This window comes from Hippocampus bargibanti, linkage group LG14 (genome assembly GCF_051943395.1).
Source record: "Hippocampus bargibanti isolate YZ-2025 linkage group LG14, ASM5194339v1, whole genome shotgun sequence".
Classification (NCBI taxonomy): domain Eukaryota; kingdom Metazoa; phylum Chordata; class Actinopteri; order Syngnathiformes; family Syngnathidae; genus Hippocampus; species Hippocampus bargibanti.
The window spans coordinates 21,540,134-21,563,668 of NC_142747.1; the positions used below are offsets into that span (position 1 = coordinate 21,540,134).

General features: G+C 45.1%; 2 protein-coding genes across 4 annotated transcripts; both read left to right on the forward strand.

Moving 5' to 3' along the window:
* Positions 1–3,850: 3,850 nt before the first annotated feature.
* meis3 (myeloid ecotropic viral integration site 3) lies at positions 3,851–14,585 on the forward strand. Its single transcript, XM_089013376.1, has 13 exons — positions 3,851–4,694; positions 4,959–5,049; positions 7,510–7,649; positions 7,876–8,050; positions 8,725–8,775; positions 8,853–8,903; positions 9,580–9,729; positions 9,876–9,984; positions 10,171–10,346; positions 11,084–11,160; positions 12,377–12,435; positions 12,512–12,592; positions 13,643–14,585. The coding sequence occupies exons 2-13, from the start codon at positions 5,038–5,040 to the stop codon at positions 13,792–13,794; spliced, it is 1,233 nt and encodes a 410-aa protein (XP_088869502.1). The 5' UTR covers positions 3,851–4,694; positions 4,959–5,037; the 3' UTR covers positions 13,795–14,585.
* Positions 14,586–16,803: 2,218 nt separating this feature from the next.
* On the forward strand, positions 16,804–22,096 carry sirt2 (sirtuin 2 (silent mating type information regulation 2, homolog) 2 (S. cerevisiae)). Of its 3 annotated transcripts, none has more exons than XM_089013983.1 (17): positions 16,804–16,952; positions 17,073–17,119; positions 17,392–17,440; positions 17,716–17,826; positions 17,905–17,946; positions 18,042–18,148; positions 18,257–18,313; positions 18,613–18,681; positions 18,763–18,892; positions 18,986–19,045; positions 19,335–19,390; positions 19,469–19,545; positions 19,832–19,883; positions 20,117–20,187; positions 21,153–21,219; positions 21,387–21,478; positions 21,545–22,096. In XM_089013983.1, exons 1-16 carry the CDS (start codon positions 16,937–16,939, stop codon positions 21,453–21,455), a joined length of 1,080 nt encoding a protein of 359 aa, XP_088870109.1. In that variant the 5' UTR covers positions 16,804–16,936; the 3' UTR covers positions 21,456–21,478; positions 21,545–22,096. The 3 variants fall into 3 exon arrangements, with proteins under 3 accessions (XP_088870109.1, XP_088870110.1, XP_088870111.1); XM_089013984.1 differs by having other exon boundaries at positions 20,120–20,187; XM_089013985.1 differs by lacking the exons at positions 20,117–20,187; positions 21,153–21,219; positions 21,387–21,478; positions 21,545–22,096 and adding an exon at positions 19,970–20,016.
* Positions 22,097–23,535: the final 1,439 nt, after the last annotated feature.

Consider the following 23,535-nt stretch of genomic DNA (forward strand, 5'->3'; position numbering starts at 1 on the left):
TATTTACAAGTATAGATGAACTCATTTGCTGCCAGGGTTTTTGTCATTGTCACTGGAATTCCAGGACCCACACAATATTGACTTTTAGGACGACATCAACAATCAATGGAGCATAAGAAACTTGAGACTCTCTTCTTTCATCACTAATAAAATAGTTAATTGCTAAGTTATACGAGCTTGAAATGAGGGTGGCTGTCCAAAATCCAATGCATATTGGTTGATATAGCACTTTAACAATAGCTGAAAGACAAGGAACAAAGTGCTTACATGTTGTCATATTATTTCTATTGAGGTTTTTTTTGACTTCAGGATGGACTGGCTGCCTCTCCAGCAGCTCCTGTATTTTGTTTTTCTGCTTCTTTCTTTGCTTTCCTCTTCCTTTCATCACTTTGCTGCTGTGTTACTTCCGGGTAGAGTGAACGCTAGCGCGAATGGCTGCCACTGCTTACCCACACAAAAAAAAGTTCTTATCCCGTGACTTGAGAGTTTTGAAAGGCGCTTCGTATTATGATTTATTTAAAAAAGGGACATGCTGCCCCTTGCGGAAAATAAAATGAAAACATTGCCAGAGGTCAGCCCAGCACTTTATCGGTACCTAAGCATGAAAAAACAAATCCGGTAATGGCGCTCTACGTGATATTTTCAATTCCCGAATAATTTCATGAATGGCAGTAAATGAGTTAAAAATGCCCCCCCAAAAAACACCCTAAATGCTATTTTTGTTTAACTTGAAATGTTCTGACTTTTCCTGGATTCTCCCCAACTGTAGAAAAACGGAAATGTCTTTTTTTTTATTCCAATTTCCAACGAAGCTGTCCCCCCCCCCCCCTCCCCTCATCGCACCTCAAAGCTTCATGAAGGCGCCGAGCGTCTCTCGTCTCCGTAATGGCCGCCATCCATTCACATCTTCTGGCCGCCATTCGATGAGATGTAATGCGATTAGACTGTGGCTCTCTCTCTCTCTCTCTCCACAACATCGTGAGCAGATCTTATTAGCGACTTTGGATTGATGAAGCTTTCCACTTCTCTCCTTTCATCTTCCTGTCCTCCTCCGTTCCCTTTTCTGGATCTTTCCATCCATCATCGGCAGGGTTGTCTTGGGCGGAAGCGCATTATTAATCCCGCCGTCCCATCTTTCTTTCTTTCACTCCTCTGGACGGATGAGACGCTTAGGAAGGTGGAAGGCGAGACGAGGAGGCCGGGCCGGGCCGGGCGAGGCTGGGGAACCCCACATTGCTTTTCATCATGTTTCTGGAGCATTGTGGCAAGCATTTGGATGCAGATGGTTTTTTTTTTCTTCTTCTTCTTCCCCCCCCATCGTCAGCCATTTCTTTGATGGCACTAAGCATCTGTTTCAGTGAAGAGATTTAATTTATGATCGATACTGCCAGTGATGTATTGATCGAACAGTACTTTATCGTCCAGGTTGCACTTTGCAGCCGCGTTGACCCGCAACGCATTACTCCATCACCATATACACTAAAAAAAAAAAAAAAAGTGGATTGAATTGAATTAGCCTTTATTAGTATCGCAGTGGAGAAATTGACATTTTCACAGCAGCAAAGTGATGAAGGGAAAGAAAAACAAAACACAGGAGCTGCTGGAAAGGCAGCCACTCTCGCGGCGCCATCTTGAAGTCCAAAAAAAACCCACAAAAAAACCTAAATAACAAAATTCAGGTAACATCCGACTTACGACCGAGTTCCGTTCCGACCAAACGGTCGTAAGTCAAAATAGTGGAAATCCATTCATGGTGTTGAATAGAGACTTGGAGGCTAAAGGACCGGCAAACTCCCCCCGCCCCCCATCTGGTGCCATCGCACGGTCGATTGCTGTGCGAGCGTGAGATGCTGGCCGGCTGGCCAAAATACGCGTCGCCGGCCCGCTAGCGCGTTGCGGTGCCAGGCGTAGAATTCAAATGCTCAAAAATAGGCTCTGTACAGAGGAAAGAAAGAGAAGCTGCAAGACACTTTGGAATTATTTCATTCAAACAAATCCGAGACAAAATATCATTGGCATTAGTCTCTCATTCAGATATTTTGAGGCCAGCAGAGAAGGGCTCGCAGGCCCCGACTGCGGAAAGCGTATCCAAAGTGCGCCTTTGACTCAATCGAACGCATCGGGACGTTGAATAAGTGGCGACCTTTTAGCCGCAAGACTCCCACAATGACTTCCAACAAACAATCGGGGAAAAGGAATCCGCTTGGGAGCAACGTTATGGGGTAAAGCGTCCGTGGCTGCGCACTGACAGGTAGATGAAGGGGCGTGATGGATGCCCCCCTTTCTCTCTCTCTCTCACCGCCATCCATCACGGCGGCCGCTTGTAATTGCGCCTGCGTGGGGGCTGCCGGAAGGCGCCTTCATCCATCTCCTTAACAACAAACAGTCGCGCGGACGGACGGACGGACGGACAGAAGGGAGACAAGTCTGAGAGCGTAAATAAGAAAAGATGGACGGCGGAGGAAAAGGTCAGCGCTTGAAAACAGTTTGCGGCGCATCACAGGCTACTTCAGGAGAAAGTCGGGCCCCAAATGTGTGCCCGTGTCGCCGGATGAGCCCGAAAGTGGAGAGGCTCGTAAAAATGCACTTTGTGGCCCTCCTTCCGGCCTTCGACTGCCCCTTAACTTTCCCCTTGCGGCTTTGCTTCCGCCATCTTGTGACACGCGAGCGCCGCAAGTGTCCTCTGATGTTTTTGGCCGCTCGTTGTGGTTCAGAGGTCACGGCGGCCATTTTGTCCAATTGGCCTCCGGGGGGAGGCCCTTTCGGCGCTACCTCGGCCGGCCCGTCCGTTATTCGCCCTCCGAGACTAAACGCAGACGCTTCTTGACTCGCCGGCTTTGCCCTGATTGAATGGATTCACATTGTCATTTTTGTGTCGACAGAGGCGGGCGCTCGGACAGCCCTGCAATATCCTTTGAAGTCCAAACACTCTGAAATCATAGCATTCACTAGAGCAACCATCAAATCAAGTCCCATAGGTAAGCATTACTCTCTCTCTCTCTCTCTCTCTATCATTTCTTTAATATCTTTTTGTTTGTTCATGTATGTAATAATTTAGTTATTAATTTGTTTATTTCTTGATTTGGTCCTCAATTTGTTTTTAACCACAACACTAATATGACTGATCAAAAGGCAAATCTGACTTTTATTCGTTTATTTCATCGGATGCGAAGCCGGCACCGTAATTCAAACGTGTTAAGTTTCAACACAACCTCATCGACACGTGTTGTAGCAAAGGTGCTTGCGTCCTCGCGTTAGAATCTAAAAGCGGGGAGGTGTCGTCCCATCAAAAACATGTTTTGACTTTGGGGTGTTTGGAACGTTAACCCGAGCTTGGGATTGCTTTCAATGGTTTGTCAGTCAACGTGGAAAGACTCGTAGAAAGGCAGAAAGAAAAGCACGAAGATGATCACAAATGACGAGCGACGGAGTCCAACAAAGGGCACCGGAAGTCAATTAGTTTGATGCAAAGTCAACAACTTTTGGGTTCGTGGCGCCGTCTCGGTGGTCCGGGGGACTCTCGCCGACCCCCTCCAGGCTAAAAAAGAGCCGCGGGCCTTTTTCTCCAAGCCACCCCGCGCACGCTGGAAGTTCACGCCGCCCAACGAGCCTTGGTGGCCCGGCAGCCGATTGATGTGGAGACCGCCCCCCCCCCCCCTGCTGGCCCCTCGCAGCAGGAGCGGACAAAGAGCGACGTTTTGAAACATTATGATGTAATGACAAGTCATTAACAAAACGAGAGGTTTTTTTTTTAACGCGTGAAGGTGATATGCCCCCTTTCTTCGCACCCCCCCCCCATGTTAGTGAAAATAAAACAAACACCACGAAAGGGAGGATCAACATTTGCGCTTCGTCATAATTCTTTTCACTTCCTGATATAAGCGGACAATAAAACAATTTGAAAGCTATTACGAGTCTTTCAATTCCACGCCAGAGAGCACACTTTCACTTTAGTTACGACAGTCGATGTATTTAGCAATTAGCTTCCTCATTAGCCTTTAAATTAAATCGGCCCCCGAGCACTTCAAAACATGACAAATTGCATCATTTTTGAATGAATAGGATGGACCAATCACTTGTGAAATAAATAATAAGACGAGGAGTTCTTCTTCTGGACAGAACAGCACGGGGATGATTTAAAAGAGAGAAGGAGTTATCTTGCAGAAGACGCGATTTAAAAAAAGGAGCAAGGGGTCTTCTCTGGCGTGATAAGCAAGAGGAGGAGGAGGAGGAGGAGGAGTAAAGGGCGAAAAGGAAAGCAAAAAAGGCGGAGGGAGGGATTGGAGATGAGTGGGAGCAAGAGACCCCGTCGCGTTTTGACCCTCGGAAACCTTCCGCACACCGCCACCATCATCACGCCTTCTCCCTTCTCCTCCTTCTTCTTCTTCTTCTTCTTGAGACTGAAAACACAATCGCTCATTCCCCACCTTTGACATTTTGCAGCCTGCGTGGACAACCGAGCACAAGGACGGACGGACGGACGGACGCTGGCTGGCTGACTGGCTGGCTGGCTCGCCGACTCTCTTTGGAAGCTTGCCGGTCTCTCGTCGGAGCCTTCCCGGCGGCACCGAGCATCCCGATCGGCTTGTAGCGGCGGCGAGAGGCGCGCCAGGCGGAGGAGGACAAGAGCTCAGCCTCTGCGACCTGGACTTCCGAAGACCACAACCGCCGGTCGGCCGGCTAGTTACCTTCAGGTGGATGATTTAATAGCGCTTTTTTTTGCTCAATTCTCTCGCGGTAGCCTTTGATAGCATTTCAGCCATGGAGGCGTTTAATGCCACTGTGCACACTGTAAAGCGCCCTCCACCACCACCAGCCCTCGCCCCCCCCCCCCCCCGTGGGATGCTATGTCTTTATTGACGAGCTCAAAATGCCATGTTTTAAAACATACAGGCTGTAAAATGGAAATACACTGGAAACATCCGAGCCGTTGTCGATTGTTTTCCTATTTCTTCCAGTGGCAAAGAGGCTGAGCCTGCCGGACTGTAGCCGGGCTGCGTATCATCATCTTGGGGGAAGGACCGGCTGGCGAGTCGCATGGAGAAGAGGGTATGTCCATCAGCCTCGATTTGTCTGTCCTTTTGTGTGACTTGTATTTTATTTGCGGTCACTTGCACCAACATTCAGCATGACCGCATGTGAAAACTTCATGAAGAAACTACGTAGTTCCGACTATCTACCTCCACCTGAAGGTTACCGTAAATGTGACCTTTGGGCCATTATTTTTTAGTCTCTTTTCCCCATGCTTTCTTTTCGATCTATTTTGATGTCAATTATGTCTGCTAGTCTTCAGGCATACACTTTATTTTGCGTTTTAAGCTCTTGTAAAGCGTCTTTTAGTGCAATGAATAGCGCTTTCAAATTAAATGTACAGTAAAGTCTCGTTATATCGATATCGGATATATCGATAGTCCCGGTTATATCGATATTTTTTCGGACTCCCTTGAATATCGATATAACGAGACTTTACTGTATTATTATTGTTGTTATTATTATTGTAAATCAGTATGATAGTTAAACCACTGGAGGATTTTTTTTAAACTCAATCACTGCCAGACAATGTGCAAAAATGTGTCCACACCAGTGCCAGGGTTATTGGCATTGTTACTTGAATTCCTGGACCCGCAGAATATTATATTTTAGGGCTACATAAATATTCAGTAGAGCATTAGAAACCTTAGACTTTCTTCAGAAAAAATGATATGGATCTGGAGTTATATGAACTTCAAATGAAGGCGACTGTCCAAAATACAATGCAATACATCCATATTGCTTCTTATAGCGCTTTACCAATATCCCGGTTGTGATTTCCATAGCACTTGTATTTATTTATGTTTTTTTTATTTATTGATAATTTTATCTGCAGTTTTATTTATGTGCTTGTTTTGTGACTGTAAAGTGTCCTTGAGAGCTTTGAAAGTCACTTATAAATTCTATTATTATTAATATTGGTGTGAAGGGATTTGATTCTGTTTTTTTTGTTGGGGGTGAAGGTAGAAAGTTGTTTGTGCAACTTGGATGTTGCCAAAATGCCCGCAAGGCTTGTCGATGGTGTGGGTGGGAGGCGAGAAGGGCCGCTTGTTCAACTCGCTAAGTAGGTCACTTTTTTGGCTACACTGATTCCGAGGAGAAGTGAGGCTGCGGGCTGAGACCTCACAGAGGAGGGGGGCAATTAAACACGGACACACACACACACGGAACATCAAACAGATTTTTTTTTAATAACAAAGTGTCATCTAGTTTTTAAGATGGCCAGCGATCATCAGTTGAGATAAAGATGACCACAAGCGTTTTTTCTTTCAATGTTCACTTCCTCAAAAGATCTTCTTACTGAATGGATCATTCTTCTTCATTTTTTGGAGTGGTTGTTTATGAGTTTTTCTTTCGACACTGGTGTATATAACGCTTTGAACTCATTGCCTGCCAGATGGTGTGCAAAAATGCTAGCACTCCAGTGCCAGGGTTTTTGTCATTGTCATTCCAATTGGCGGAACCCACAAAATATTGAGTGTTAGGACGACATCAACATTCAATGCGGCGGAAAAAACCTGAGACTGTCTTCTGTCATCAGAAAAAAAGAGTTACGTAATTACGCAATGATATGGGTCTGTTATAGTTATAGGAGCTTGAAATGAGGACGGATGTCCAAAATACACTACAATATACCATATTGATTTATATAGCGCTTAAACAACAGCTGAAGATGGAAAAAAGTGGAAAAAAGGGAAATGCTGCCCCCTTGTGGAAAAGAAAAACATTGACAAAGGCCATGACCAGCGCTTTATCGGCACCTAAGCATGAAAAAACTAAACGCAAACAAAGGAATTATTTTGCCGCCGCCGGCTGGCCCCACCAGGACCGGCCAGGACCGGAGCATCATCTGTTAAAATACCCCAATGACATGTCGCCGTGAAAATGTTGTGTTGCCTCTCGAAGGCCCACTTGTCAACCGCCCGTCTTAAGAAGGAGGGAAATGTGCGGAATTTGTCGTCTGGGCTTTTTGCGCTTTGATCCGCTTGACGCGCCGAAACCTGATCATGCGGGCTCATGCGTCAAGAGAGACGGACAGACGGACGGGCAATGGGATAGCGCCGCGTGTGCGAATGGCCAAGGTCCATAAAAAGTAGAAGGTGTCCGGGAGGGAGGGAGGTTTCTGGTTTGTGCTTTCTGCTTTCTGGGATCCCTGATTTGATCAGCCGTTGAGGACGGCGCATTCCCAAAGTGGGCCCTATTTTGGGGAGGCCTTGCGGATGGGCCAGTCAAGACATTGCCGTGTGGCAAACGGGCGGGCAACTTGCACCTGTGCAGCTGCAGCCAATTTTCATGAGATGAAAATCATCATCATACATGCGATGAGGCCTGTTGGAACATGGCCGTCCGTCCATCCATCCATCCATCCATCCATCCATCCATCCATCCATCCATCCATCCATCCATCCCGTGCCGTGCCGTGCCGTTCACGCCATCTGCGTCTCACGTTGGCTCTCTTTGATTGTTCTTGCGTCGCAGTATGAAGATGCGCCGCACTACTCGGGGACGGAGGGCCTGTCGATTGGGGTCTACGGGGATGAGGTCCGAGCACTTGCGAGCCCTCAGTACGGAGCCCCCATCCCCGATTCCCTCAAACATCACAAGGACCAGATCTACGGGTGTGTGTGAAATTCAATCTTCCATCCGATCGAAACACTTGCTGTTAGCATTCCTCGCGCATTAGCGTCCCGTCTGTGTTTGCCTGCCCTGCGCGACATTGACAGCTGTCACTTTCATCCGCACGATTTCTCGCACCTCCCGTCCGTCTTTGCCGTTTGTCGACTGTCAGCGCGTTGACGTGCGAGTATGTTAAGTGTTTGTCCGTCCGTGCGTCCGTGTGCGCAGCCACCCGCTCTTCCCGCTGCTGGCTTTAGTTTTTGAAAAGTGCGAGCTGGCCACCTGCTCCCCGCGAGATTCCTCCTCCCTGTCGGCCACGTCGCACCTCCCCGGCATCGCAAGTCACGGCGACGTCTGCTCATCGGAATCTTTCAACGATGACATCGCTGCATTTGCCAAGCAGGTGAGAGACGCGCACCGACTTGAAAATACAGCTGACATCCCAGTTACGACCGCCTTCCGTTCCCGCAAAACGCTCGTAGGTCGAAATCCATTCAAAATCACCCACGTGACAATTACAAGACAGGATCATTAGTATACCATGTCAATCTGTCAACGGTTTTTTTTTTAATTGAATACTATTATATAGTTCATTTATAAATTGGGTCACTTTTAGTGTCATTTTTATCACATTCTATTTCGTATTATCCATTCTTATTACTGTATAACCGTAGCTGCAATGTATACAAAACTGTTGACTGTACAGTTGATTTCTAAATGTTATACTTAGCCTGCTCTTCATGCTAACGGCTAAGAAGAGGTAACCCGACACAACCGCTGGGACTCAGGCGGACGCTGAAGGAAAAAAACCAGTGTGCAGCACTACAGATGTTGCCGTATCACCACTGTATTGACTAGTCACGCAGTAGATTGCTGTGCGAGTGCGTGGCATGCTGGCTGGCCAAAATTGTCGTACGTGTTGAAGGCTGCTTGCGCCTTGTGGTGCCAGGCGTAAAATCAATCAATCAATCAATCAATAAATCTGGCGGTCGTGGTCGTAACTCAGATGTTACCCGTATGTCCAAACATGAGCCGCCAGTCGTCAACTTGGGCTCATTTTCATGCTTGGTTTTGCAGATTCGTTCACAGAAACCAATATTTTCTTCCAATCCTGAGCTGGACAACTTGGTAAGAACATTTTTTCATCGGTCGACGAAACATCCCACGATACGTTGCAGCTGTCGTCATCTTTGGTTTCTTTCTAGATGATTCAGGCCATCCAAGTGCTTCGCTTTCATTTACTGGAGTTGGAGAAGGTTGGTTGACGATCCATTTTTTTTTCACCCTCATCATTTAAGATGAGTGCAGAGCAAACATTTTAGGTGAACTCATTCAACTGTCAGACCGTGTGCAAAAATGTGTCCACTCCAGTGCCAGGGTTTTTGTCATCGTCACTTGAATTCCAGGACCCACAAAAATATTGACAACATTCAATACGGCGTTAGAAACCTTAGATTTTCTTCTTTCGTCAGAAAAAAAAGAGTTCATTCCTAAGTTATGAGTCTGGAGTTATAGGATCTTGAAATGAGGGCAGATGTCCAAACCACAATGCAATACAATAATATGCGGAACTTGACGTGGCTTGGAATTGAAGCGGATTTCAGGAGGAAATCTCCTTTTGTCACCGAATGATACAGCTTTGTGTTTACTTTCAAAACTTGTAGCAGACGTGCACGTTCCGCCACGATGTCTGTGATCCACTGGTGAAAATGAGGCTCTTCTCTTTCATCTAGAACTGCTTGTCAGTGTTTGTCTTGTACTCAAACGTCATAGGGTGCGCGGGGAAAGTGTGCACAACAGTGCGTGTCTTTAATGTTCCTGCGGTTTCCCATTTTTCTTTGCGTCGACTATTGCGCGACTATAAGCGCTTTGTTACAATCGAACGGTGTCAATGCGGACTTGAGCGTGGCTGAAAGTCGGATGTTCTTAAAGGTGCACGACTTGTGCGACAACTTTTGCCACCGTTACATCACCTGCCTGAAGGGCAAAATGCCCACCGACTTGGTCCTGGACGAGCGGGACGGAGGCTCCAAGTCTGACATGGAGGACTTTCACCGATCCTGCACCACTTTGGCGGAACAGGTGAGATGTGCATGACGCAAAGTGACAACAACAACAACAAAGACAGAAGGAAAGGGAAACAGGATTGAGGGGCTCAACGGCTCGGCCTTTCATTTCACCTCTCCTGCTCTATTTCTCTTTCTCTTTCTTTCTGTCTGTCTGTGCAGAATGCGCCGTGGTTACGAGAGCCAGATGAATGTGCCACCACCCCTTTGGGGACACCCGGGACCTGTGGTCTGCCTTCGCACAGCACGGCGGACAACTGTAGTGATATAAGTGCGACACCATTCCAAAAAATAAGCAATCAATAAGTCGTTAGCTCAAGTGTCAGCCGAGAGTGGACGGGGACGGAAGTTGGATGTTGTGCCGTGTCTTTTGTCTGAGTTGCAAGTGGGCCGGCCGAAGCCTCTTTGCCTCGGTGGCCTTTCCTCCCGCCTAGTTGGCTCCTTGCTGTGATTGCAGGCGACGGCCTGGACGCCGGCATCCTGGACGCCGGCATCCTGGACGCCGGCGTGGCCTCCCCCAGCACGGGAGAGGACGACGAGTGTGACCGAGAGAGGCCAAACAACAAGAAAAGAGGCATTTTCCCCAAAGTGGCCACAAACATCATGAGAGCGTGGCTCTTCCAGCATTTAACGGTACGCCATCTTCAAAATCAACCTTGTACTTACGCTTTATCATTTGGGGAAACCATTACAATGCTTCATCCCCACATATCACTTTTTTCTGATGAAAGAAGAGAGTCTAAGGTTTTTTACGCTGTATTGAATGTTGATGTAGTTATAAAAGTCCATATTGTGCGGGTCCTGGAATTGGAGTGACAATGACAAAAACCCTGGCACCGGAGCGGCAGGAAATTCTGGACCGGTCACTTCACTTCACTTCACTTCAATTCAATTCATTGAATTAATGAAGACTGGCTCATGATATGAATACGCTTGCCACTCTATCATTGTGCAAGTGAAATAAATGGGCTGAGTAATTGTCAGAGCAGGCTGTAAGATTGCTAATTAGCCACTAAATGAGGCAGGTCAAATGTTGCTTCCCTTCAATTGGGCCGCTACGCGCATTTGCGTCTCTGTGTGTGTGTGTGTGTGTGTGTGTGTGTGTGTGTGTGTGTGTGTGTGTGTGTGTGTGTGTGTGGTGTAATTGCCCCCCTCCTCTGTGAGGCTGCCCAGATTTGTATGTTTTCAAAGGGTGAAAATAGGAGATCCAAGTCACGAGGATTTTCCAGACTGTCAACTAGTGGTGGCTGTCAGGGCTCGCAAGGCCTTCTCTGCTGGCCTAAAAATAGAATCTGAACCACAGACTAATGTGAATTATAATTTGTCTATCCTGGTGATGTTTTTTAGCTGTGTTGTGTGTTCTTTGACAGCACCCGTACCCGTCGGAGGAGCAGAAGAAGCAGCTGTCACAAGACACGGGTCTGACCATCTTACAGGTCAACAACTGGTCAGTGTGCTGCCCCATTTGAATGCTGGCTGCGCTTTTTCAATCATCACTCACGGGTAACATCCGACTTGCGACCGACTTCTGTTCCCACCAAACGGTCATCAGTGGAAATCCATTCAAAATGTTGACTGGAGACTTGGAGGCTAACGGACTGCTAAAGTGTCCCCCAATTGTCCCACGCGTTGCCGGCCTGCTAGCGCCTAGAATGAGCATTTTTAAAATGCGGTCCGGAGGTCGTGGTCGTAAGTAGGGGTGGTCCTAAGTCGAGCCGGTCGTGAGTCGGATGCGACCTGGAAATGGATCGTCTTATCTTTCCGTAAGCCATAAAAGACACATTTGCCATCCGCGTGGGATGGCTTGTCGTTGCTCAGCCGAGGAGATTTGGTCAAATAGTGGACGGGAGCAGGAATGACATGACATGACATGACATGACATCCAAGTGCTCTCTTTTCATGAGAAGGCCACGAAATCTAAACATCTAGCAGATTGAAAAGGGAGATGAAATCTCCCCACTAAGCATTTTCTTCCAGGAGCGGCCGGCGCTGCAGTAAAATGGACTCACTGGACCCACTTCGTAAACTTGAAGAGCAAATCAATATCCAATATTCAAATTAGTCACCGCAAATCAGTCAAGGGCACGCGGAGAAAGAATTGAAATTCCAATTGGGAGATCATTCCATCCAAACTATTGCTATAGTCATACCGGCTATAGTCATTGGCCTTTTTTCCATGTTATTGTTAAAGCGCTAATATGTATGGATTGTATTTTTGTACAGCCGCCCCCATTTCAAGCTCAGATAACTCCAGATCCATATAATAGTTAGGAATTAACGGTATTTTTTCTGATGAAAGAAGAGAGTCTAAGGCTTGTGAATGTCTATGTGGTCCTAAAACTCACGATGGTGTGGGTCCTGGAATTGGAGTGAGAATGACAACAACCCTGGCCCGTTTTTGCGCGCGGTCTGGCAGCTACGACAAAACCTGTTGATGTATTCATGTGACTGCGCAGTCATTCACGCTCGCACTCTCACACGTGAGGTGATCAATGGGTTGTCACAAAACTGGCTCGGGTCCAACGTTGATTGATTTCAGCGTCCGTGGAGGTGAAGTGCTCGTAAAGGGCAAAGGTGAAGCCTTTCTCTCTCAGCGCTTTTCCTCCCCAAACGGACCCGCTACATACATATCTTTTTTTTTCTTTTTTCTCTCTCTGTTTCAGGTTCATCAACGCCAGGAGGAGGATCGTTCAGCCCATGATCGATCAGTCAAATCGCTCAGGTTAGCCTTTCAGACTTAGCTAGCGTCGGTCGTCCATTTTGGCCGCGGCCTGAATTTGTGGCTACTTTGGCTCAAGGCGCCCCCTACAGCCCGGAGGGAGCGGCGCTCGCGGGTTACGGACTTGATGGGCAAGCCCACCTCGGCCTCCGAGCGGCAGGTAAGCCAAAAGGCGGCAGACAAATTCAAACGCGAAAACATAAAGTCGCAATGAAAACATATTCTCTGGACTGGAGCACCTTTTGACCTTTTGACCTTTTGGGTTCGGCTGCTGAAAAATGTTTTATCGTCACCGCCCGACCACGATTTCTAAACGACAAAATTAGCGCCGATGTTCGTCGTTGAATGTGGTGAACAAACCACACTTGTTTGTTTGTTTTTTTTTTTTCATGCTCGGGTGCCGATAAAGTGCTGGCCAGACCTCTGGCCATGTTTTCCCGTTCCACCAGGAGGCAGCACTTCCCTTTTTTCCCATGTTAGAGCTGTGTTCCAGCTTGAGCTGTTGCTAACGTGCGATCTCAACCACTATTTTGTTTCCAGCTCTGATAACTCCAGAGCCATATCATTTAGGAATTAACTCTTTTAGCGTAAGGTTTCCTCCACCGTAATATTGTGTGGCTGCCAGAATTGGAGTGACAATGACAAAAACCCTGGCACTGCAATGGACACATTTTGTCACACCGTCCGGCAGTCAATGATTTAATGCGTGTGGATTGAATCAATATTTTCCAATCATATCAATGTCGACATTTTAACTCATTCGCTGCCATTCACCAATTTATTCGAGAATTGAAAATATGACATAGAGCGCCATTCCCAAATTTATTTGGATTCAGTTTTTTCAAGCTCGGGTGCCGATAAAGCGCTGGCCGTGGACTCTGGCAATGTTTTTTTTTTTCTATCCAGAAGGGGGCAGCATTTCCCTTGTGTCCATGTTAGCGCTTTGTTGCAGCTTGGGCTGTTGTTAAAGCGCTACACAAACCAATATGGATGTATTGCATTGTATTTTGGACATCCGCCCTCATTTCAATCTCGGCTAACTCCGGAGCTTTATCATTTAGGAATTAACTCTAGTTTGGTTTCCTCCGCTGTATTGAATGTTGATGCGTTCCGAAAAGTCCAAATTGCGTGGGTGCTGCAATGACAAAAATGCTGGCAGTGGAGTGTTGAAATGGTGATCCCTCGTGTCCCTTGTGTGCCTTGCGCGCAGGTCTTCAAGGGCTGCCATCTCCGCAGGGGGACTACTCGGGGTCTCTGTTATCCCAAGCGGTCTACCCGGCCCACCCGGGACCTCCCGTCCGCCCGCACGCGCACCCCGCCGAGACCCTCCTTGCGCAAGGACTGGACATCCATGCACACTAGCGCTCGAGGGGCTCCGTGGGAGAGATGACAACAACATCCTATTGAAAGAAGCAACCAGAAGACAGTCACCTCAATGTAGCTCACTCGCTCGCTCTCTCTTTCTCCTCCGGTTGAAGCCATAGCTGTCTCCAAGTAAAAGTGCTTCCTGGGCTCTCCCATCACCTCCGGTGTGAGGAGAGCAACGCTTTAAAGGTTCACATCTCGCCTCCGCGTCTTGTTGGACCACCAAAAGAACAAAAAAGAATGCAAGATTGACTATATTGGTGGGCAGACATGTTTTTACACGACAAAGACATGAAGCGGATGCGCCTCCATCTTGTCATCATGCCTTCTTCATCAAGCCGTGTCTTCCTGCACAAGTAACCGCCCACAAAACACACACACACACACACACACACTTTTGCCCACCCCCCAACTTTTTATTTAAGGCTTACCTGAGTTTTGATTCTATTTTTGTAATTGATGCAAAGTTTGCCGGACGCTTGTTTGAAAGCTTCGTGCTCCTCCTTTTAGCATGAAGCTAAACACAATGAATGACTTCCAGTCTGCCATAACACTTCCCTCCTTAAGATGCCAACAGATGTACCTTGCACACACACACACACACACACACACACCCTTTTCAAGCATTAGCATCCCTGTTGCGTGTCACAGCAGTGAAAAGGGAGCCGCAGCCAAAGGACTCGAACAAAACACCCGATGGACGCTGCTCTGCAGCAAAAAAGAAGATTTCGGAATGAATCATATGGTCAAAGAATTAAACATGTTTGTTTGTTTTTGTTTGTTTGTTTTGGTACCACTTGTGGATGGCTCATCTTTGTGTGCCAACTTCACCGATTCACTCATTGACTGGCAAGCGATGTGCCAAAATGTGTCCGCTCCAGTGCCAGGGTTTTTGTCATTGTCGCTCAAATTCCAGGAGCCACAGAAGATGGACTTTTAGGGCGACGTCAACATTCAGTGCAGCGCAAGAAAGCTTCCACTTTCTTCTTTCATCAGAAAAAATACCGTTAATTCCCAAGTGATATGGGTTTGGAGTTATCTGAGATTGAAATTGGGGCAGATGTACAAAATACAATGCAATGCATACATATTGGCTTAATAATAATCATAATAATAAGAATACATTGGATTTATAAGCGCCTTTCAAAACTCTCAAGGTCACTTTACAGTCACAGGATATTTTTTTTTCTGCGAGTGAGCAGCGGCGGCCACACGCGCCAGCGTTCACTCAACCCGGAAGTAAAAAAAATACATGAAAACAATAATAAGAAATAATGTTTTGTACAAAGTGCCAAAATGACTTGAAATAACAATTTCAGTTCTTGAAATTGCACTTGAGTGTTCAATGCACATAAAAAGAAAAAAGCATCTTTTGACTAAAGATGAACACAAGGTTGAAGATTAAAAGAAGAAGGCAATTGGAAGCTGAAGCTGGAACAGAGCGTTAACATGGGGGGAAAAAAAGAAATGTTGCCCCCTTGTGGAAAAGAACACAACACAATCACTTCCCGGTTGAGTGAACGCTGGCACGTGTGGCTGCCGCTGCTCACCCGCAGAAAAACTAATCCTGTGACTGTAAAGTGTCCTTGAGAGTTTTGAAAGGCGCTTAGAAATGAAATGTATTATTATTATTAATTGACAGAGGCCATGGCCAGAGCTTTACCGGCACCCAAGCATGAAAAACAACAAAACCCAAACAAATTCAGGAATGGCGCTCTTTGTCATATTTTCAATTCTCGATTAAATGTGTGTATTGCATTGTATTTTGGACAGCTGCCCTCATTGCAAGCTCCTATAACTCCAGACATATCATTTAGGAATTAACTGTATTTTTTATGATGAAAGAAGAGAGTGTGATATTTCAAACGCTGCATTGAATGTTGATGTCGTCCTAAAAGTCCATATTGTGCGGGTCCTGGAATTCAAGTGACAATGACAATGACAAAAACCCTGGCACTGGAGCGGACACATTTTGGCACATCGCCTGGCAGTGAAGTGAAGGAGTTCATTGGAAGATTTGTCTGTCTTTGAGTCCAAACAAAGTCGTCACCCTTACTCGCTCAAGAAATGTGCGTTCAGCCCCCCCAAAAAATAGCCTGCCCCCCCCGACCTCACCCTGCCCCTTAGAGGGGCTTGAAATAGCAGGGGGGGTGCGGGGGGTCAGGGGTTGCAGTTCAAATTGAGGTCAACAGGAAATGACTCTTCTTGCTGGTAGCGAGGTCGCGACCTTGGTGCCCCGACACCTCCCATTGGCACTGACTTTTTGACCACCTCACTGCCGCTTGTCCCAATCCAAAAGTTTTGAAAAGGTCAGATGGGTTCATGTCAAAAATCAAATACAAAAAAAAAGAAAAGATTGTCCCTAGTTTTAAAATACAACAGACAGCTTGCCCTGAAAATCAGCTCATTTTATGGATTCTTTTTCGTTTTTTGCACGTTTTGTCACAAAAATTATGCATGGTCGTTTTTTTCAGATAAAAACGCCTTACTATACATGGTGGTTTTTTTGGGGGGTAAAAATGCCTTACTTTACATGCTTGTTTTTTTTCGGCCAAAAATGCCTTACTATACACGCTCGTTTTTTTTTTTTTTTTTTTTTTTTTTGCTAAAAATGCCTTACTATACATGGTCGTTTTTTTATGCAAAAAGTGCCTTACTATACATGGTTGTTTTTTTCGGCTAAAAATGCCTTACTATACATGCTCGTTTTTTTTTCAGCAAAAAACGACTTACTATACATGGTTTTTTTTTCGGCTAAAAACGTCCTCCTATACATGGTCGTTTCTTTGGGGGAAAAAACGCCTTACTATACATGGTCGGTTTTTTTTTTCAGCAAAAAACGCCTTACTATACATGGTTGTTTTTTTCGGCTAAAAACGCCTTACTATAATTAATGGTCGTTTTTTTGAGCTAAAAACGCCTTACTATAGGGCTCCGCAACATTAACATCTATTAGAGGAACAAAAAAAACATACAGTGTTCATGGTCGGAAAGTCTTTCGGCGGACGATATTTTATGACGGACAACAACACAGGCGAACGATTTGAAACCTGTCACGACGGGGTAAAAAAACAATTTCGAGGTTTACAACAAATGTCATTTAGATCATTGTGCTTGAAAGGATTCCGTAAGCGAATAAATGTCTGACACGCCAGGTAGGATAGCCGTGATTTCAATATTGGTTCTTGATACTCAGCGTTGTTTCGCTCATTTAGCTAATTGGCGAAGTGTCATTCGAAACGAGTTTCGCTTGAATGTTTGCTTTGCGTTCTTAGAGCCTCCTAATAACAAAGAAGAGGAGGAAAGTACACCGGAATCAAAGGTAAAATAATACCGATAAAGTCACCAGCTCTACTGTTGACAGCTCTACTGACAGGCAAATCTTTACGAAAATTGCGAGAACAGGGGGGAGCCAACTTGTAAGTCATTCAAAACAAAACATACAAGATATAAAACAGAACGTGTCCATCTTCAATCGCCGTGTGATGAGGGGTTCAGGCTCCAACATCGTCTTTTTCCGATGATCTCGATATTATGTAACGGACCACATATACTGTACTACAAAAATACGTAGTATTTGTGTTTTTCTGGTAGGAGCAATCTGAAGATAGCAGTGAGGAGGAAGCGGCTGGAAACTCCGAGAGTATGTCATTCATGTTTATTTCCTGCCTGTCAAACGTCATTGTCGTGAATTTATGATTTATAAACCCACGGTGAACATTATTTTCTCATCAACTATTTCTTGGCAATATTAATCATTGTTTCGTTTTTCAGTAACTATAATATGATATTTTTTCTTTGGCACAACTTTTTTTCTTTGAAATATGTTCTACCAATTACATAACATGAAGGAAAGAGAACTCGAGTAAGCGCACAAAGAGTACCGAAGCGTGTATTTATGACCCATTATCCTTCCAGTGGATTTCTTGCGCAACTTGTTCTCCCGCACTTTGGGCATTGGATCCCCAGAACAAGTTTTGGATGAGTTGACCTTGGAAGGAGTAGCCAAATACATTCTGAGTGGCAAATGTGAGTCTCGGTTTCTGCACTTTGCTTTCCCCTCAACCCACTGTTATAAATAGACTGACCGAGAGGAACTTCTTACAGGTAAAAACATCATCTGCATGGCTGGAGCAGGTATATCCACATGTGAGTATCCGACACACGTGGAAAGATAACGTGTAGTCGTATTGACCGACTATGGTGAGAATGTCCTTTAACTGGCGAAATGTATACAACCGCAGCGGCTGGAATTCCGGATTTTCGCTCACCCGATACTGGGCTGTATGCAAACCTGCAGAAATATAACCTGCCCTACCCGGAAGCCATTTTCCAAATAGATTACTTCAAGGTCAATATGTTTGTTAATATCCCTCTCATATCCCAATCGTATTACAGTCTATGTATTGGAGCAATAGATGTAGGTCTTTACTGACCCAATGTCCATTTTTCATTCTAGAAACATCCAGAAGCTTTCTTTGCCTTGGCCAAGGAGCTTTATCCAGGACAGTTTAAGGTAGAGCATAATAATGTAGAACGCTACCGAGGAGGTCTCCACAAATAACAAGAATGTATTCGAAATGGAGGTCACCAATATTTTTGAAGCTTCGAGCTACTTCAGAATGAGAATCAGAAAGCCTTTAATAGTCCCACAATGGGAAATTGTTCCCAAAAGAAACTTCTGTTGAATGCAAAGATGTGGCTCCGCGCACCACCTTGGTGAGCCCTTTTTCAATGACTTCAAATAGCTCAGCAATGAAATGGATTTTTTGTTCTCTTTTTTTTTGTTTTGTTTTGAATTCACTTTTGTATTAGCCGACCACGTGTCACTACTTCATGAAGCTGCTAAAGGACAAAGGCCTCCTAAGACGCTGCTACACGCAGGCAAGAAAATCAAGTCGCTCCCAATCTTTGCTGAACAAACGTCATCTCTCACCCCCTATTGACGATTTGGTGATCATTTAGAATATTGATACCCTGGAGCGAGTCGCCGGGCTTGAGAGTGGAGATCTCATCGAAGCCCATGGAACCTTTTTCACGTCCCACTGCGTCAAATTCACTTGCCGCAAAGAATACAACTTGGACTGGATGAAAGGTGAAACCTTTTAACATGATCAGAATTCACATTTAGCCTTTGGAGAAACGTCACCATTGTTGGGCAGCTGAAACTTCTTTGTTTTGTTTGTAGACAAAATCTTTTGTGATGATATCCCCAAATGTGAAAAATGCAACAGTTTGGTCAAACCAGGTCAGTTCATAAGGTGAATTTGTTTGAAAAAAAAAGTTGATTCAGTGCTACACTTTGGATGGAATGCATGTTCAAGGCTTATAGAAGTAACCTGTAATGGTTTGTCCTGAAAAATAAACATTGAATAAAATATATGCTCTATCAAGATATGTACATGTACCACTGGAGAGAATACGACATATGTTACGACAAAAGCGTTTGTATGTACCGTTGTTTGTAACTGGAATGTTCGTAAGTAGGGGAGCATCTGTCCATTTCTCTCATGGCTTTATCTTTTCTTTGTACCAAGATATTATCTTTTTTGGAGAGAACCTTCCTGTCCGTTTCTTCACATCGATGAAGATGGTGAGCTAGCAAGTATACATATTGTACATAAAATGTGTAGCATTGTGTATGCGCTCATGGCTTTTTTTGCTACTGCAGGATTTCCCCCGTTGCGATCTTCTCGTCATCATGGGGACGTCTCTGCAGGTCCAGCCTTTTGCAAGTCTGATTAACAGGTACCAGGGTTCGTCTTACATCAACGCAGACTCGATCGAGGAACTTTAAGGCAATCGTACCGCAATTTTCCGCTGTATAAGGCGCACCCAAAGATTGAGCATTGATTTGCTTCAAAAGATCACCCTGCGCCTTATAAGCAGGTGCACCTTATACAGGAGATGGAAAAAGGTTGAAAATTCACCATTCGTCGGGGGTGCGTGCGCCTTATACACACGGAAATAAATACTGTATTTTCTCTGTATTTGTTGACTTTGGGGCAATCTCCCTTGCTTTGTTCTTACTCAGGGTTTCAAAAAGCTGCCCGAGGTTGCTCATCAACATGGAAAAAGCAGGCCAGGTGAGCTTAACAGCGTGTGTCCTGAGTTGATGTTTTTCCGGGGACAACGGAGACGACTCGGCGTGCTTTTTTTGTGTGCACAAAAGTCATGAACTGAGCACCGTTTGGAAATTGACAAGCGCAGTGGAGCTTAACTCGTGCGTGTTTATCTTCTCGTTTTAATTGTGCGTCTGCTATTTATTTTTATTTTTTCAACAAAGTGGGTTTTATTTTTTTGGTGCGTGTCTGTGCAGCAGGCCGATCCTGTTTTAGGTCTCCTGGGTTTTGGTGGAGGAATGGACTTTAACTCGGACACGGCTTATAGGTAATATGATTGTGCGTGTCACGAATGAGGATCAAGGAAAAATAGCTCACATTCAAAGCAATACGTCTATAAATGGCCATATATGTACTGTATGTAAATATGGTTTTGACAAAAAATTCAATCTGCAAGCCAAAAGAAAAGAGTAACCCGACGAAATTTGAATTTGGATCAAATTTACTTGGCTTAGATGTTTCATGAGCAAAAGTTCCCTTGCAAATTGCAAAAACGAGTCAGGATCACAACCATATCCGCAATAATTATGTCCCATACTATTATGGACTAATAATACTAAAAGTGTCATTGAAAATGTATTGGCTTAGTACATATTTGTTTTGCAGCAGTGAGAAACGGTGTGTGCAAGCCAGGACAGTTTTCTTCTTCCTGCATAAATATCATCTCTTAATATCTGCTGTCTAACACCACCGCCTTGACCTCTGAATCAAATGGCCACGTTGCGGCAAAACGCAGCAATCATTGAAATATGCCGACATCTGTCCACAAATTCAATTCATATAATCACTCAGAACTATTTATATTCATGAGCGCATTATATTCCCGTGTGTAAGGCGCACCGGAATATAATGCGCACACCCAACGAACGAATGGTGGATTTTCAAACGTTTTCCATATGCAGTATAAGACGCACCGGATTATAAGGCGCACTTTCAATGAATGAAAAGTTTCCCAAATACTATAATATAGAAATATATCAAAGTTTTCCAAATATAACGGCGCCGCATTATAAGGCGCTACGATAGAGGCTGCGGCGATGCATTACAAATGGAGGCAGTCGTTGGAAGACCTGTTGCGGCTCAATATGACTTCACCTATGAGGCGTATAAGGTCGTCTTTGGATGGAAGAAAATCAAGGCTTTTGGGTGCGCCACTCATACGCGGGAAAAAGGTCATGGATGGATTGGGCGAGTTCTGCCAATGATATATTGTGGCCTTTTCTCCCTCGCCAGAGATGTTGCTCATATCACGACATGCGATGATGGCTGTATGGCACTCGCTGACCTGCTGGGATGGAAGGTAAGGCCAAATAGCTTGCTGTCTTTTCAACTCTTGTATTTAGCATTTCAACTGCTGTGTCTTTCCTTTCCTTTTGCTCTTTTTTGATACTTGGCGCCTTTGACATAACATCCCGTAACGACTGTCCATTTTCGTGCCAGCAAAATAAACTTGTCTCTTGTTGACAGGCGGAGTTGGAAGAATTAGTCAAGCGAGAGCACGCCAGGATCGACGGTCAGGAAAAGGAAGTCAAGTAACGGTCAAGCGCTTCATCACTAATGTAAGGAATCAACTTTTTGGAAGTCTCTCTCTGTATTGTGATTGGGATATTTTTTTTCGTTTACAGCTGAAAGATCCACTGCAGACCACCACGCTTCTTGTATTCCTCTCACCTGCCACGCTTTTGAAAATACAGGTCACATCCGACTTACGACCAACTCGACTTGCGTCCACTTACGTCGTGCTTATGATCACGACCTCCATTGAAAAAAAATTAATTCTATGGCACCGCAACGCCTCGTACAATTTTGGCCGAGCCAGCCGGCGTGTCACTCTCGTACAGCAATCGACCGTGCGATGGTTTGCCAGTCATTTATCCTCCGAGTCTCTAGTCAACATTTTGAATGGATTTCCAATTTTGACTTACGACTGTTTGGTCGGAATGGAACTCGGTCGTAAGTCGGATGTTACCTGGATGTCTTTTTTTGTGTGTGTGTGTGTTTGCCCTGTTGTTTCACGTTTGTTTCTTTAATTTATGTAACCATCTAATATATATATAATGGATAATAAAGGCATAGTGAGTGAGACAAAAGCCGTCACTTCGGATGAGTTAACGCAGTCTTAACTAAAAAAAGGAATGAAAACAAAATAATTGGCAATAAATGTTATCTTTGTTTAGCGTTTCTTCTGTCATTGAATTGTCGGGGCTACTTTTGGCCGGGGGTGTCAAACTCATTTCACGTGGTGGGCCGCGTACGCCTTCGGGAGATGACCATTAAAATGATGGCGTTGTCTGCGTCAAACAAGCAAAATACTGCGTCGTGCCCGTTTTGGTGTAAAAAACAACAACGAAAAGGACTATTTGTAAAAAGTCATTGATCTTTGATGAACAATATACTCATCCACTTTGAGATGAAGCGAGATTTAGAAAGAAAGAGTCATCGAGTCTATGAGCAACGCGCAGTCGAGACTTCCCATGCTGGGCTAACCACGTGTAGACGGAGGCCACCTGAACCGTTTGACAGGTTACGCCCTCAACAGCGCCACACGCGGGGGGGATAAAACATTCAGCGGCAAGGTTCTTGGAAAACAAACAAACGACAACAAAGAGCTTCCCATTTTAGTCTCTGCTGAAATCAATTGTGCCACGCGGAAAGGAAGAAAGGAATGACGTCACGTGGACACTTTTGCAAAGATACAAGTGCGAGTATGTCCGTGTGGACGGAAATGGCCTAAAAACATGTAAGTGCAAGTTTTCCTCTCCCTAAAATCTGAAAGAAGTCGATAACCAAACGTTTTTTTGGACTTTGTTGGCCATTTATGTGCATTCCCCAGGCCATCCGTGCAGTTCCGTGCAGATATCGCCTTTATCTCCAGGGAAAGTCCCAATCCACTTAATTCATCCCGTGGAGAGGAAGCGCGGCAGGAGATTAACGCTTCTGCAAGTTGTCAGAAAGCCTGGTGTCCAGATGCATCCTGGGACAGAGCGAAGGCCCGATCAACGCTAGCTGGAACTCCCGCTGGGGTGAGATCGCAAATGAACTCTTGGCCTTCTTTCATACCTGAAAACATTCAGTCCGCTTTGACAACACGTTTGCCGCTGTCATTTGCAATCTTTTACATGACAGCAAAATGTGTTGTTTCACTTTATAAGGGCTAAAACATCTCTCGCGCTCTGAAATAGTTGGACATAGTGGCATCCTTGCATTTAAGGCCTACGCCTGACGTCCATAAACATTTCTTCGGGAACAGCGTCACAACTAAAAGACATTTCATTAAAAACAACAACATGTCGACATGACTTCAATATGTTGGACAAAACATACCGCGTCCATGTTCAGTTTCAGAAATCGGGCGATTTTCCTGCTGTTAAAATAACGTGAGCGTTACAAAAGTGTCCATTGAAAGTAATTAAAACACCAAAATGCTGTCATTGTTTATTGATACATTCAATTAGTATAAAAATGTAGCGATATTTTTTTTTACATTTTCTTTTATTTCCCCTTACAAATGAACGCTCTGTATTGTGTCAATAGTTGCTTTATTAAGTGAGTATTGTGGTAAAAATTGGGAGAATCCTACATGCAGACGCTCCCCCGACTTATGAACAACGCTACA